Below are 17385 nucleotides of genomic sequence, written 5' to 3'. Positions count from 1 at the left end.
AATATTATAATTTGTCCCTGTACATTTAACTCATTGTTTTTTTCAGTCCTAATTCTTTTTCATCTCTGAGTGGGACAAAGGTGGTTCTGATGTATATATGTTATAACTTTGTCCATCTTCCATAATGCTATCTTTACCTACATTCCAAGATGAAAAGGACAATTACATGTACATAATTAACACATTACTACAGCTAAGAAGGATATTATTGTCTTTCTTTTTTTTATAGTCTGTATGTTATCACAAACAATAAAGATAAATAATAAACACACAATGATAATTTGTCATTTTGCTTTTAGAAATTGCTTTTTAAAATTGAAAAGGTAAACTTTTGTGAGAAGCAAAGCACCTGTGTCTGTAATTAACATAACAATATACTGTACTTGCACTATTTAGAATACGGGAGAAACAATGGTTAGTGACTAATTTTTCCATTACACAGGGTGTGGTTAGCAGACGGAAGTATGTTATCTTTTGTCACCTACTAGTATCACTCATTGCCACAGAAAAAAAATGTTCCTCATTGCCACAGGGAAAAAAACATGCTAGGCAGAATGATGTACTTCTGTAAAATATAATTGCAAAACTAAAGATGGGCATTCCCAAGATCTCAATGCTAACCTAAAATAGCCTTCATTCTATTCATAAAATAGAACATTTTAAAATCAGAGCATGTGTAATAACACCTACCAGTAAGCAAGTGGCAATATGTAAGAAGAAACCTTAGACATCGATATTATTTATTTATTTATTTATTTATTTATTTATTTATTTATTTATTTATTTATTTATTTATTTATTTATTTATGCTGGCTTTCTCCTAAAAACGATTCAAGGCGGCTTAAGGTAACTTAAAGCGTAATGCAAAATCTTTGGGTTATTTTTTATTTAGCTTTTTGCTTACATATATATAAAATGTTTTTAAATGTTTGTTCATTTGTATTTGTGTTAAAATTCCAACAAATTAAAAAAAAATACACTGTAAGCCATATATGATTATGGAGCACACGATTCATTTTGAGGCTATGTTCCTCTCAGTCTTTTCCTCTTGTTTACATATGGAAATGGACCTATCAAAATCCAAAACTCAATGTGTTTTAAATTCTTTTGTAAACACGCACCACCTCATATCATCTGTCTTTTGACATAACCAGCTGCAAAAGAGTGACATTTAGAAAATGCAGCAGGAACTCTGGTTCGACTGCTTCCTTTTAGAAAGAGGAAATACAACACACAAGGAAGAAGTGTGCTGTTTCATGCCCATCACTTTTCCCACAAAGGTTTTCCTGAAAACTGCATCATGAATAGAGTTTCTCCAGCAGCAGCTAACATCCTTTGCTGCTCCTGCGGTGGCCCCTCAGCGACAAAGCTAGCTATACCCCATTTATTTACAAAGCATAGAAGTACAATTTCAATAATAATGTTGGATGTGTTTTGTTGGCATGATGTAAAAGCTCTTGTGCTCCACCTTCACTTTAGGACTTTCTGTCTGCTATGGTTATTAGATTCTGTATTGCTCTGAGAACAAATCTACCCTCTTTGAGCAGTGAAAATAACAGAATACCATAGCACCTTAAAACCAACAAATGTATTTTGGTTCAAGCTTTCATGGTCTGCAGTCCACTTAAGCCTATAATACAATCTAGCCACTCTTGTTTGTACAGTGCCTACATGAGGTGCTCAGTTTGAAATGATCCACCCAGATCCTACACTACAACAATAGTTAGAGTGACTAAAAGTGCTTTCCCCTGACTTTATGAGAGGAAAAATGAAGATTTTTCACATTCAGAAAGTAACTGTTTTATCATAAAGTTGTCATTTTATTCTCTCTGCAAACCTGCCAAAAATTAGGTGGCACAGCTAATACAGGAAGCAATAATTCCTCCTTGAGCAGGGTGGGCTGCCAGAAATACATACTAACCAAAAACAGTAGCCAAAGGAAAAGACAGACACCTCTGAAGTGCCACTGCATTCACTAATTGAGCTTGTTTCTCAGTGTATTCTGTACTATCTTTTAAATTCAGTTTAATAGACAATGTGAATCGTTCGCTTCAGTGGCTAGTGGATGCAGCAGGTCTTTCTGCTAGATGGTTCATGAAGAATACATGGGTATCAGAAAAAATTTGAGATACATTGTCTGGGAATATTATTTGTTGTTGTTTAGTCGGTAAATCATGTCCGACTCTTAGTGACCCCATGGACCAGAGCATGCCAGGCCCTCTTGTCTTTCACTGCCTCCCAGAGTTGGGTCAAATTCATGTTGATGGCTTCGGTGACACTGTCCAACCATCTCATTCTCTTAATTTCGTGGCTGCTGTCACCATCTGCAGTGATTATGGAGCCCAAGAAAGTAAAATCTGTCACTGCCTCGATATCTTCCCCTTCTATTTGCCAGGAGGTGATGGGACCAGTGATCATGATCTTAGGGGGTTTTATGTTGAGCTTGAGACCATTTTTTCTTTCACCCTCCTTAAGAGGTTCTTTAATTCCTCCTCACTTTCTGCCGTCAGAGTGATATCATCTGCATATCTGTGGTTGTTGATATATCTTCTGGCAATCTTAATTTCGGTTTGGGATTCCGTCAATCCTGCCTTTCATATGATGTATTCTGCATATAGGTTAAATAAGCAGGGAGATAATATACAGCCTTGTCATACTTCCTTCTCAAATTTGAACCAATCAGTTGTTCCATATCCAGTTCTAACTGTTGCTTCCTGTCCCACATATAAATTTCTCAGGAGATAGATAAGGTGGTCAGGCACTCCCATTTCTTTAAGAACTTGCCATAGTTTGTTGTGGTCCACACAGTCAAAGGCTTTTGCGTTGTCAATGAAGCAGAAGTAGATGTTTTTCTGGAACTCTCTGGCTTTCTCCATCATCCAGTTCATGTTACCAATTAGGTCTCTAGTTCCTCTGCCTTTGAAATCCAGCTTGTACTTCTAGAAGTTTTTGGTCCACATACTGCTGAAGTCTTTCTTTTAGGATTTTGAGCACTCATGTGCATGCACGAAGAAGTGGGAGGGTGCTCGTGCAAGTGCTCGTGCACATGAATGAAGGAGCAGGTGGGCTCTCATGTGGGCGCTCGTGCGCATGTGCGGATGCCAGCGTGGTGCTTGGGGGCACTTGTGCACATGTGTGAAACGGTGGGGAAGCACTAGTGCAGGCATGCTCAGGCACAAAGGGGCTGTGCGGGGGGGGAGTGTGTGCGGGGATGGGGGAGGTCTGTCTCCGTGGCCCAGTCTGGCTCAGGCCACAGACCGGCACGGGGCTGTGGACCGGGGGTTGAGGACCTTTGCTCTGTTCCATGTGGGAAATACAGAAACTCCACATGCACTTCTGGGTTTTTTAATACTCATAGTAAAGAAAACAAACAGCAATTTAAGTATGTTAATAATAAATACTGTCCACATTTACGGTACTCAAAACTAAGTTAATTAACTAGACTAAATTAAGTAGACTAGGTTACTAAAGTGGATTATGTACCTTAATGGTGTGTAAAACAGTACTAATTTTGATTTTTATTTGAAAGTTGCTTATAATATACATTGAATTGTGTTCACCATGTTCACTGACTTGAGATAATGAAAAAGCTCAAGAGTTCACCAAATTGCCTTTTGTAAGGAAGTACCAAAAATACTGCCTCACAAAAATGAATGAGAATAAAACTTGAAAATCCACAACTAGATCACAAATCCACAGCTTATGTTACAGCACTGTATAATTTATATAAAACTATGTCTTATCAACCAAGTATACTATCATGAGATTGAAGGAACCTGGGACTTGTAGTCATAGATTAAAGGAAAACAGGAATTGTAGTCAACGAGAAAGAGAAAATGGAATCTGTTAGGTTTTAAAAGTGAAAGGAAGACATGGGGATGTGAGAAAGGCAGATAGGTTGTTTTTCTTAATTTACAGCCAGCCTGGTACAGCGTGAATTCTGATAAGCGGACAAGGACGGGAGGCACAAAGAGCACAGACCCAACAAATTCTTTTCTAATTGGAATGGAGATAAAACACCTGCATCTTCATGAGAATTATGGGTGGCCCAGACTCTTTGAGTTGATTGGTTTATGGTGGAGGTCCAGAAAAGGTAGAAAATGGAGGATGGGTTATGTGTGAGAGAGTTTTGTAAACTTCTTGTAGAGTTCTTGTTCTATTCGAGATCCAAGATGATATGGATTGATGGTCTGAATATGTGGCGTGAAGGAGAAAGAGAATGTAAGTAAGGGAAAGAAGGTGGTGGGGCTAGCCCACCTTAGCCTAGTTTAGTGTTCATTATTTTAATGGGAATTAGTTGTTGTATTTAACTATGTATTCTTTTGAACATGTTCTTTATACTTTGCTTGAGCAAAAACAAACTGTTTCTGTGAAACTATATATTTTCTTAATAAAAAAATAATCATAAAAATCTTCAACAAGGATGGTCTCTTGGATCAGCAGGGTTTGGCTAAATCCAGAGGAGTGGTAACGGCCATTGACTAGCTACTAGGGAAGTCCTAATTAACTGAGCTGTTGTGGGTTCTAAGGAATTACACAGCCCATGTGTCTGTACTTGCAAAGTACAGAGTAAAAGTAAAGTGTTCTTTTAAGGTCAGGTTTTGCACTGCTGGAGGTTGAGAACTTGCCCCAGCGTAAAGGTGGTAGATTTGTGACTGAGGGATTCCCTGACCAAAGGATCCATGTTCCTTGGGGAGATCTGGGTCCTGACATGTACTATTTGTACAACACAGAGAACTGGCTTACCTGTAATCAGAAGAGAGCCTTCCATAGTTTACTAAACACAACTCAGCCTTGGCTCACTCAAGTTCTGTATCAGCTGATTAACAAGCAGTGGCAAAATTATTTGAATTGCAGAAGAAAACAACCAGCCACTTCTCATCCTCCCTATTTATAGCTCTATTCTCAGCATTTCAAAAAATTATTTCTCCCCTTTTTAAAAAGTTGTTCTTTTTGCTTTTCTGAAGATTTAAAATAAAGCATATTCCAAATGTTAAACCTGACAAATTCCTGACATATCTTTTCAAGCTCTATCAATCATGTCTCAACATACCACTCATTACACTGTCTTCTTTAAAGAACTCTTTGATTAGAAGCATTTTAAAATGCTTAACCACAGACCGTTTGAGAGCTGGTCCTTTCCTAGAACTAATAAAAGTGACCATACTACAGTATACTGCAATCAAAATTCCACTAGACTGCTGGATCTTGTTAGACTTAAATGTTCTTCTGAGGGCAGAGTTTTAGGTGACAATATGTAATGATCTCCGAAGCACGAAACTATAATCATCATCAGGTTTATTATTCCTTTAGCTCCTTGTGTGTGCCCATGTATGTGTGTTTCATAACAGTGATGTTATATGTCAGCAGAAAAGCAAGTTCTAGTATCAACAATATTTATACAGTAGGAAGTGGTTAAAAGGAAAATTGGCTTGGCAATGTGTCAGCCAACACACAATTAGTAAAGCCAGGTCTGCCACTGGGGACCCATCATGGAGACAAAGAAATGTCTTGCCCGCTTGCTTCCAGAGTGTTTTACAAACATTACAGTAGAGAATGCAGCATTATCATTACAAAGTGAAATAAAACTAGCAGAGAATAAAAACAAGCATATTTCAAAAGACTGGGAAAATAGAAATGTCTTTCCCTAGCCTCTAGAGACCTAGGGATATTCCATACCAATTCTGGATTGTTAGTAACACACCAAAGTGACTGAAACCAATCATCACTATATTGTGGCTTCTCAAATGCTTGACACTTATCCACTGTCATTTTTTGCTGCTGTGACTGCAATCCCAGCCAAACTAGACAAAACATTTCTGCATTTTCTGTATTTAGAAGCAATGACTCAAAACACCTGATACTCTGTTGTTATTTGCAATCAAGTCCCCTCTGTTTATGGTGAGCCTATGAATAAGTGACCTCCAAATAGTCCTATCATTAACAGCTTAGCTCAGGTCTAGTAAATTAAAGGTGTGGCTTCCTTCATCGACTTAATCCATCTCACAGTTGGTCTTCCTATTTTTCTGCTGCCTTCAACTTTTCTCAACATTATCGTCTTTTCCAGATAATCTTACCTTCTCATGTTGTGCCTAAAGTGAGACAGCCACAGTTTCATCATTTTTGACTCCCAAGAAAGTTCAGGTTTGATTTGATCTAGGACCACTTGTTTGTATTTCTGCTAATTCAGGGTGCCAGCAAAGCTCTATCCCAGCACCATATTTCAAATTAATCATTTTTTTTTTCTTGTCAGCTTTCTTTACTGTCGTTTTCACACATGTACATGGTAATCAGGAATAAAATAGTGTGAATGATCTTGGACCTGGTTTCCAGTGACACATCCTTACATTTGATGATCTTTCCTAATTCCTTCATTGCAACCCTTCCAGGTCTTACTGTAGTCTTTTTATGATTTCTTGGGACCACTCTCCATTTGGTTTGATGCCTTAACAAAGGTATACAAAATCTTTAACAGTTTCAATTTATTCATTGCCAACATTAAATTTATGTAGAACCCTGTACTTTTGTCACCTCAACATTCAACTGCAGTCCTGTTTTTGTTTTTTTTTCTTTCTTTTTCATCAGGAGTCATCTCAACTCATTGCTGCTTTCTGCCAGTACTACAGTGTTATCTGCATATCTTGAATTACTGATGTTTTTTTCCTCTAATTTTCACTCTGCCCACATCTGAATCTAACACATCTTTCTGTATACAGTAATATGATATGATTCCAGAGTAAACAAATAATGAGATAACAATACCCCCCTGTCTGCTACATTTGCCTATGGGAAACCATTCTGTTTCTCCATATTCTGTCATAACAGTAGCTTCTTGTCCGCAATATGGTTACATCTCAAAATAATCAAGTGCAGAGGCACACCCCTTTCTTTTGGAATAATCCATAACTTCCCATGATCCACACGGTCAAAAGCTTTACTTCAGTCCATAAAGCATAGATTGATCTTCTGAAATTCTGATATATTCCAGTAGGAATCTATGTTTGCAATATGGTTCTAATACCTCTTCCTTTTTAGATAACATTTATAATAAGTTCAGTTATATTTTTAATTTTTCCATTTTTATTTAGAATATGACATGTGCATAGTATTTTTAGTCTAACTTTGTAGTCTGAGTGTTCACTCGTTGTACATTTTATTAAGTATTGTAGGACTACACCATTAAAAAATTATAAGAACTAGCTAAAGCGCAGAAGTGCTGGAATTGCAACAATTGGCCATTTCACACTTTTCACAGAAACTCATGTTGCTTTCAGTGAACAAGGTAAGGTGGCCCACAGTTGTGCATTGGAGACTCTGATTTCTTTTCAGATAGAAAATTACACAGCTTTTCAAAGAATGTATGATTAGGTGGGCACAAAATATAGGACATAATATTGTAATTGATCAGTGGTTGTAAATATGGTAAAATAATATAAAGCTCACAAAATCGATCAATTTCAAGGAGAATATATATAAGATGTTTTACAGGTGGCACATGGCTCCGGAAAAATTATAAAAGATTTATACAGATGTGTCAAATGATTGTTGGAAGTGTAAAGCACATGAGGGAAGTTTCTACCATATGTGGTGGACTTGCAGAGTAGTGAAACAATTTTGGATATTGCTTTGTAAAGTTGCATTAACCCCAGAACTATTTCTACTGAGTATTATACCAGATAATATAGGCAAGACAAAGAACGACTTAATTATATATATAGTCACTGCAGCCAGAATTCTTTATGCCAAGAATTGGAAGAAATTGGTGATACTGAAACAAGAGGAACTTATTGAGAAGATACAGGAAATGGCAGAAATGGATATCTTATCAGAAGTGTTGAAAGACTGCCCAATACAAAAGGCAACTGAACGATGGGATTTATTATATAAATGGCTTGAGTCACCAGATAGTACTTGAATAACATAGATTAAAATTAGGATGTAAATGTAAGTTAAAACCTGAAGGGCAATCAAATAGAAGAAAAGCGGAAACTCAGTTGATATTGCAACATGAATAGATTGGATGTCAGTACATTTTGTGTTCTCTTCTCCCTCCTTTTTTCTTCCCTCATATCCCCCTTTACCTTCTGTATCCCTTGCCTTATTCCAAGTTGTTAATTAAAAAGAAAAGAAAATTACAGTGTTTTCACACATGAAAGTTAAGATTTGCTCCTGTACATGAAGCTGTGTTAAGACATTCTCTATTGCTATAAGGGACCTTAGTGTGGAAATCAGTGACGTTTGAAGAGTTATGATACACAGGTAGACCTGATTTTCCATGGATTGTAGTCAACAAGCTAAATGTCCATGGCTTCACCCATAGATGGCTGAGAGAAGCAAAGACCTGGAAGTTTTTATTTATTGACTTTCACACAAACACCTAGTCAGTAAAGACATTAGTGTTCTCTCCTGAGTCTACTAGCTAGACATAAATTCTGCAGCATCCAATATGTTTTTCTGTCTAAATTCCCATCTTCTGTGTGTGCTTTTCCCCATCCTTCTTTCTCTTTTTCCACATTATCCCTTGTTGGAGTTCCTGATGCTGCTTCTGTTCGAGTAATAACGTCAAATTCCACATTCTGAGGGTTTTCCCCTCACGGTTTTTAAGCTTCCAAATGCCACCCTGTAACGTTAAGGATTTCTGCATGTAGGCAAGGCCATGCAGAAAACGCACTAGCGTGCTGTAGGGTGCATGCTACTCGTGGAACTTATTTTTACACATTTGTCCCAGTCTATAAGACACCCTCAACCTCCACACAATGCAGTATCTTACAGTGTTTTAAAAGTAAAAAGTATGTTACGGCTTGTTTGCAACAACAGTAGGCCCGATAAACGGAACCAGAAGAGCTTCGGCTCACTAGGAAAACTAAAGCTAGTATGTAGGCGACACAGTAATTCAGAGATGGTCAGTAACCAAATACGTACACACACACACACGCACACACGCACACAAGCACGCAAAAGTTATTTTGATTTTTTTAAAATTTTCATGTAGCCTTGGGGTCGAAATTTTCCCACAGTCGCTCGCGGGTCACCCCAGCCTCCCACTCTCTCCCACAGGACGAGAGTCGTTTGGCGCCAGTAGTCGCACACGCCCCACCTTTCCACCTGTCAGGCTACAGACATGCCACGTGCAAAAAGAACGCGACTCAACCAATCAACAAGCAGCAGTGGAGCCGCTGCCACCAATGGGCTGCAAGCAGCGCTCGTGAGAGAGGCGCGAAGGAGGCAGTTGCTCTAACGGTCACTAGTCGACGCCAACTTCGGAGGGGGTCGGATCTGAAGTGTGCGAGTGGGGCGCTGAAGCTCGTCATCTCCGCGAGGCACTATGGTGGGAAAACGGGGGAGGGGGGGTCCTAGCTGCCCGGCCTTCATCAACAAAAAGAGGGAGGGAAATAGATGATGGGGCCTGCATTTTTATTCGGGATTGGGGGGGGGGGCTGTTATGAAGAGTTAACGCTATAAAAGGGAGTAGGGAGAAAGAGGGAGGTGGGCAAAGCTTACGCCCGGGGGAGGCGAGAACGTCGAAGCGCCCTCTCCGTGAGGGCTCAGCGCGGCCTCGTGCGAAAGCGGCTCCCCCGCGATGGTCGGGACACAAGAAGGCGGTTCGGGCGGGCCAATGGAGGGCGGCCGCGTTGTCCCTGCCGAAAAGCGCGAAACGGCGGAGGGCGGCAGTTGGCCGGGCGTTGTTGGCGCCGGCTGAGCGCGAGGATTCGGCGCCTTGGAATCGCTGGGAGGAGAAGGGGTGGATGTGGGGAGAGGCTCGAGAGCCGGATAGAGACGCAAGAGGAGGAGAAATAGGCTCGGAGGGGGGGAGCTTTGGAAGAAGTGTGGGAATCCCAGCTTGAAATCTTAGGCAGGTTTAATGTTGTGACAAGTGAAAAGGTTATATAAATTACGTTGGTCGTTTAGGTAGCACATTCTCGATATGTGTCATCCTGTGAAAACTGGTGATGGGAAATTAGTATCTAATAAGCAAATGGCTATCAGCATACTCCTTGTAGGGTTTGGTTTTGTTTTGGTTAAACAGCCCTCAAGGGAGCCTGAGTAACTTGATCTGAGGACAGTAATATAATCTGTGGGTTGTGTTTGTTTTTTTACAGCGAGAGTGTATCTCTATCCACGTGGGACAGGCTGGTGTTCAGATTGGTAATGCTTGCTGGGAACTGTACTGTCTTGAACATGGAATACAACCTGATGGTCAGATGCCCAGTGACAAAACCATAGGAGGTGGTGATGATTCATTTAACACATTTTTTAGTGAAACAGGAGCTGGCAAACATGTGCCAAGAGCTGTTTTTGTGGACCTTGAGCCAACTGTAGTTGGTATGTATATGAATTGCAACAAATGTTCTGTTTTTGTTAAATATTCAAACAAAACAGATTGAACATGTTTTTTAAATTTTTTATTAATATAACAAAAACAAATGACAAATAAAATCACAACTCAAATATACAGTGTAACCCACCACCGTATATATATATTGTCATTAATATATTTCATCTGAATTTATATCACGTGCCCTGTCTCTTTCCAAAAATATGTTAAATCTTGTGTTGGGTTATAACCTTTATGTTTTGTAAATTCATATTCTACCTAAGGGTTCCAAATCCCATTAATATTTTCCATCAGTAATCTTTTTCTAACTTTCAGTTCACAAGTTAATAGGTAGATTCCACATCTCATTGTACCATTCTTCTAACATCAATTGATTATTATATTTCCAATTCCTTGCAAATATCAGTCTAGCTGCTGTTAATATACTAATAATTAGTACCATTTTTCTTTATCTACTTGACAGTTTCCAAATACATTTAACAATGCTAACATTGGACATCTTTATATCTGCCCCTAGAATTTCTTTAATCACATTAAATATAATCATCCTTTCTGTGTCTCCTCACATGCCCGCCATATGATAGTAAGTTCTCCTTTCTTTTTTTTACATCTCCAACATTTATTTATTTACACAATTTGTTAGCCATGCCATTACCAATGGTCTCTGAGCTGATAACTCCTTATTCAATGTATTCAATTTTATTGGTGTTAAATACCATCTCCATATTACTTTATAACAGTTTTCCTTTACCTTAACATATTTTTTATTATTCTTTTTCCCCAGATACTCTTCCATACCTCTTCACTGATTTCTTCATTTAAATCTCCTTGCTATATCTCGTTCAAAACTATTTTATATTCAGTCTCTGCTAACTTATACTTAACCCTTTTCTTTGAATATTGTCATCCATCTCTTGCCTCTTCAATAATTTCTTCAAATTTAGTCATTCCACTACATTCTCCTTCCTTTTTTCATTTAACCAAGTAATTTCTTCTCCTAGAATATTTTTTATTCTCACATTATTCATCTTTTTATTCCAGTCTTTAATTATAACTTTTGATCTAACAAAACTTTATAATTTATTCTTCAGATTATTTGGAAAACTAATTCCACCAAGTGTGTCAATCGGGAAATCTTTAGACTCAATATTCTCTTATACTTCTAATGTTACAATATAGTATTTTAAAATGAATTATCTATGTTTTTAGTAATATCCTTTAAATTTTCTTTAAAAAGAAGTTCTCCATATTTTCCTTAATATTGTAAAACTCAAGATCACTTCATATTATTCCCTTAATGTTTATTATATTTTATGGTTTATATCTCAGTTGAAGAGCTATGTGGTATGATTTAATATAAGGATGTTTTTTCATGTATTAAATCTAAACCAATTTGAGACTTGGATTGTCTGACTCATTCACAACTGTGTTTTATGATGCAGCCTAATCTAACAAATGCTTCTTGGAATTAAGGTCACTGTGTTCAGGGTGCTCTTTATTCAAAATATGTACAGAGTATACTGGGCCAATATAGCTGTTACTGGACCTATGTAGCTGTTGGTTTTGTTTTATTACACTGGTATTGAACGTTTCTTTATAACATTCTAAAGCATACATACATAACCAACAGAATATCACTGCCAGATATATATATCATCTTCAAAGTCGATAATATTTCTATAAATTAAGTATGTGATAAAAGGCTATGTATTTCACCATTTGAAAAAAAAATTCAAAACAAAATGTGTTGGGAACAGGATTGAAATTACTGTGATTGGAACAATTAAATAAAGGTGTTTTAATTTTATTTTTATTAATCTTGTAGATGAAGTGCGTACAGGCACTTACAGGCAGTTATTTCATCCTGAACAACTCATTACTGGGAAAGAAGATGCTGCAAACAATTATGCCAGAGGTCATTATACCATAGGAAAAGAGATTGTTGATCTAGTGCTGGATCGCATTCGCAAGTTGGTGAGTTTTTCTAGAAAAACAGTATTTTAAAATAACTCCAGGTATGCATTGGGAAATCTCTCCCGTTTTTCAGAAAAAAATAGTAATGGACAATCATATGTACTATAGATAATAGGTTCATCAGCAACTAAAAAGATAAAATATATTTAATTGGCTAATGTTTTTAAGTACACACAGTGCCAAGTATTTTCTCAAAGTGGTCTGTATGTTTAGTATAAAAAGCTGTGGTATAGATATATACATATCCTTGTTTTCTGTTATTTCTTCTAGGCTGATCTTTGTACTGGTCTGCAAGGTTTCCTCATTTTTCATAGTTTTGGAGGAGGTACTGGCTCTGGGTTTGCCTCTCTGCTCATGGAAAGACTCTCAGTTGACTATGGCAAAAAGTCTAAACTGGAGTTCGCAATTTACCCAGCTCCACAAGTATCTACTGCGGTAGTAGAGCCTTACAATTCTATCCTTACTACACACACAACATTGGAGCATTCTGACTGTGCGTTTATGGTTGATAATGAAGCTATTTATGATATATGCCGACGCAATCTTGACATTGAACGTCCAACTTACACCAATCTAAATCGTCTGATTGGACAAATTGTTTCGTCCATCACAGCTTCACTCCGTTTTGATGGAGCCCTTAATGTAGATCTGACTGAATTTCAGACAAATCTTGTCCCATATCCACGAATTCATTTTCCCCTGGCAACATATGCACCTGTCATTTCAGCTGAAAAGGCATACCATGAGCAGTTGTCTGTTGCTGAAATTACTAATGCTTGTTTTGAGCCAGCCAATCAAATGGTAAAATGTGATCCTCGCCATGGTAAATATATGGCCTGCTGTATGCTGTATAGAGGTGATGTTGTCCCAAAAGATGTCAATGCAGCTATTGCAACTATCAAGACAAAGCGTACCATTCAGTTTGTGGATTGGTGTCCAACTGGATTCAAGGTACAGACATGCTGCAGTTTTTGTAACAATTATTAGTACCTTTGTAAGGATGCAATCCTTTTAAGTGGTAATAAACCTAACTTGTTGACAGTTACTTCTGAGTAGGAGATCTAGGATTGCATTAAGATGTTTGGAGTTTTTTGCTTGTTTTTTCTTTGCTGCGTTTAGAGTATGCTTTATTAATCCAAGTCATCTGTTGTAAAAGTGCAGTTAAAATATTAGTTTCTGAAATATTTTAGAAATTTCTGGGAATTCTTATAGTTCAGAATGGCAAGGGAAAGAGTGGCTTCTAGCTGAAAACTACCAATGTGAATTAATATTAATTCCTGAGATTAGTCAGGAATTAATATTAATTTGCTTTCAAAATAGCCTTACATCTTGATTGAAAATGTATTACTGTACTTGGAACTATTTCCTGGCTACAAGTTTAGGTTGATATGACCTGTGATCTTTCTAGTCAGGAATACCAATCCATGCTCTGGTAGTAGCTTCACTTTAGTTACCAAAGTGTGTTGTATCCTGGATTTGGAAACTTAAACATGCTGGGCTATTATTACAGGGTCATCCTTCCAGACTTTTTTTCAGGCACTAGCTAGTACTGGTTTTAAATCTTAGTGCAGTATCTTGATTTGACCACATGATGCACCACCAATGAGAGGTTTACCTGAGGAATATATTTTTCTCCATATGTTTTAAATTGTGCTCTTGGCCATCATATGAATTAGGTTTGTGGTTCTCCACTTGTTGGTAAATTATCTGTTTTGAGTGGGGTGTTTTAATTGTTGCATTTTCAGCGTTTAATTGTGGAATCTGACCCCACCATGTGATTTGTCCATAGAATTAGAGACAATTTGAACTGTTATCCTGAATTGAAGAACTACGTTGTATTTGCTATATTCCACTGAATGATGGTTCTTTCATCTATGGGTGAAGCGGCCTTAGATAGTTTCTTACCACAGAATAATTTCTTGAACCAAAAAAATATTTGATGCCAGTTTAATTTTTTTTCTCCTCTCTTAGGTGGGTATTAACTACCAGCCACCCACTGTAGTGCCAGGAGGGGATCTGGCTAAAGTGCAACGTGCTGTGTGTATGCTGAGTAATACAACTGCAATTGCAGAAGCTTGGGCTCGTCTTGACCATAAATTTGATTTGATGTATGCTAAGCGAGCTTTTGTGCATTGGTATGTTGGAGAAGGAATGGAAGAAGGAGAATTTTCAGAAGCTCGTGAGGATTTGGCTGCCCTTGAGAAAGATTATGAAGAAGTTGGTGTTGATTCTGTGGAAGCTGAGGCTGAAGAAGGAGAAGAATATTAAAAATAATAATAGTCAATGATTAAGCATGTAAAAGTAGTTTCATGTGTGTGCTTTCTTGTTAAATTTGAAATAAAAAAATTAAATGTTATGGCAAGTTTAACAATAATCGTTTTAAACCTTTCTTGGAAGATTTTATAGATATATTGAGAACCCTTGAGATAGTTTGTACATGCATATTCTAAGAAAAGCATAAAAATGTGGGTTTTTTGCATATAAAGATACTTCAATCAAACTTGAAAAAAATACTGATCCACTTGTTAATTCTCATACTCTCCATTCCTTAACTGTGTTGAAAATATAAAAAGTACATCAGTTTGAAAAATAGAATATTTGAGCTTGCATGTGTTTGTAACAAAAGTAATTAATTGTGCATGTGTGTTAACTAAAGAAATACAACTAAATGAAAATTTGTCTCCCATATTATTTTAAGTCTTCCCGTCTCCACTAATTTGGTTTAATAGAATCTAGCTCAATGGAGATTTTCAGAATTGGTTGGCAGAACATTTGAAAAGAGTATCACTAAAACGTGAGGACAAAAATACCTGCATTGTCTACTGTAAAATAAGAAAAAAGGCAGTCAAATAAGGGTGTGTCATCATTTTGGTCTGTCATTTTTTTTTCTGTGAGAGTGTAGTCTTGAACTAGAGTATTTTTATCTAAAAAGTCTGGATCCATAAAGGAATTGTCACTGAAAATACCTTTCTGTGCAGTGCTGTGGCGATTTGGAAGTAAGCCTCATGTTTAGTGTTTTACTCTGGTAAAACCATGGGATTACAAATTTAGGCTGTAAGACTGCTTGCTAAGGAATAACCTTCAGATTTACTTCCAGTTAAACCATCCAAAATTCTGCACTGTTAGACAAATAGTTGGGTGCATTGGATACATGATGATTAAAATATCCCTTCATTCCTGAAGTGCTAGCCATCTGAGAACCAGAACTTAGATACTAGTCATGCAGCCATGGTGATCTTGGTAGATAACTGGCAGCTATGAGGCCCTACTTGAAGGACATTGAATAAAACAAAACTAGTTCACCTTTGGATGTGGTGGGTCATATAAAGGAACCAAGTAAATCTGGTATCGAGTATGGTATCCGCATTTTATTTAATGATTATGGAGTAATATAAGTTAACACTATATTAACATACATGAACCCAAATACTTAATATCCATGTTAATGTAAATATTGTATTTTGTTGGAATGGTGTTTTGCATAATCTGCAAATTATACATAATGTTAACAAATAAGTATTACAATTAAACTTGGATTTCATTTAAAGAAATTCCCTTTGGATATGCTTGTAGTCCGCAGTTAGCACGGAAGCCACTTTTTTCTATTTTCTAACTTGACCTCTTACAGCTGCTTGAAATTGGCTTTCAGATATCAGTTGTAACATACAGGTTTGGTGTAGATTAGACCAGGGGTCCCCAACCTTTTTGGGGCTGTGGACCAGCTTGGGGGGAAATGAGCTGCAGGGGTGTCCCCTGCATGAGTATGACACGCCCACCATGTGTGCAGGGGGGGTGAAGATCTGTACCCACGGCCCAGTTCCGGGAAGCCCTGGGTTAGACTAGCAGTTAAAACAGTTTGGTTCCATTTTAACAGCTATGGGGTTTACAGATTGATGACATACTGAGTTCTCCAATAGCTCATGTCCTCAACTAAAACCACAACAGAATTCTGCTTCAAACTAGAGATGCTAAAACCTATAGAAGATCTATGACCATTAAAGTGGAATCAAATGGTTATATCAAGTAGAAATGGCATTTCTGTCTTCTGGACCTGGGGTTGTGTACTATCAAGTCATAGCAGCAACCCAAATAAAGCATTGGACGTAGATAAGTGGTTTTACCAGTTCAATACCCCAGTAAGTTTCCATGGCTGAACAGGAATAGAGATCCAGAATTTTTGAGTCCTAGTCCATTACACCATCCCCTACATCACACTTGGATAGCTATTAGTACAGTTCATTCTATTATGTATAGTTTTGTTAGTAGAGTTTATTCTGCTATACGTAACATGGTAAAGTAAATAGAATAGTGATCACAAGGATGGAGGTAGTGTGACAATCTAGGATGCTACATGAACTTAATGTTTGAGAGTTCTGAGTTGGAGACCTCACGTAATTTTATCTGTTTAAAAAGTGATGATTACTTCAGATTATTGTTAAGAGAATTGGATTCAGATATAAGATTTGTAGCTTCTTAGAGCAAATGATAGTTTTCCACATTTGTGTTTCTAAGGGTTCCCAGTGTCAATAATTAAATGACTTTGGGGGGGGGGATCCAATGATTTATGTCTATATATTCAGAATTTGGTTTTACTCAGATGTAATGATACTTGTAGTTAACTAGGGTTGATGCCATGAAGCCGAGTTCTGTCCATCATGTCCATAAAAAGACTTGTAAAACGACAATTCTATCAGTCCAACATACTAAAGCAATTAAAACAGTAATACTGTACATACAAAACTGCCAGATAAGGATTTGCAACAGCGAAGCATTATTATGAAGATGAATAGCAAGTCATGAGTCCTTTGTGGTCTTTACATAAAAGGTACAGTATTCTGATCACCTCAGTTAATGCTGAGATTAGTGTTTGGTCACATCCAGATTGGTATAAACTGAGGCTTTCAATTGTACAATAAATTACGTACAAAAGTGAAGATTAATGTGAAGAATATTTATGGAATGTTTTTTGTTTTTTGCTATTTTTGGATTTGTCTGAAATCCTGTTCTCGTAACTGCATTAAACTGATGAAATTAGCAACAATTTCCCTGAAATCAAACATTTTCAACTTTTCTCC

At 37.4% G+C, this 17385-nt stretch overlaps 1 protein-coding gene across 3 annotated transcripts; it reads left to right on the top strand.

Annotated features, from left to right (window-relative positions):
- The first annotated feature begins 9177 nt into the window (after positions 1-9177).
- On the top strand, positions 9178-15861 carry LOC110083393 (tubulin alpha-3 chain). 3 transcript variants are annotated; one of them, XM_020801833.3, is made up of 5 exons: positions 9178-9328; positions 10101-10323; positions 12162-12310; positions 12581-13261; positions 14282-15861. In XM_020801833.3, the coding sequence occupies exons 1-5, from the start codon at positions 9326-9328 to the stop codon at positions 14576-14578; spliced, it is 1353 nt and encodes a 450-aa protein (XP_020657492.1). In that variant the 5' UTR covers positions 9178-9325; the 3' UTR covers positions 14579-15861. The 3 variants fall into 3 exon arrangements, with proteins under 3 accessions (XP_020657492.1, XP_078245359.1, XP_072852029.1); XM_078389233.1 differs by lacking the exon at positions 9178-9328 and adding an exon at positions 9452-9853; XM_072995928.2 differs by lacking the exon at positions 9178-9328 and adding an exon at positions 9452-9882.
- The last annotated feature ends 1524 nt before the right edge of the window (positions 15862-17385 follow it).

The sequence above is a fragment of the Pogona vitticeps genome, chromosome 3, assembly GCF_051106095.1.
Source record: "Pogona vitticeps strain Pit_001003342236 chromosome 3, PviZW2.1, whole genome shotgun sequence".
Taxonomy (NCBI): domain Eukaryota; kingdom Metazoa; phylum Chordata; class Lepidosauria; order Squamata; family Agamidae; genus Pogona; species Pogona vitticeps.
This window is presented reverse-complemented; position numbering and strand designations above follow the sequence as displayed.

Bases quoted from the DNA above. Each gene is read 5' to 3' on its own strand.
- LOC110083393 (XM_020801833.3), top strand. The intron at 12,311-12,580 runs GTGAGTTTTTCT...TATTTCTTCTAG, and splicing joins TGGATCGCATTCGCAAGTTG to GCTGATCTTTGTACTGGTCT. The intron at 13,262-14,281 runs GTACAGACATGC...CTCCTCTCTTAG, and splicing joins GGTGTCCAACTGGATTCAAG to GTGGGTATTAACTACCAGCC.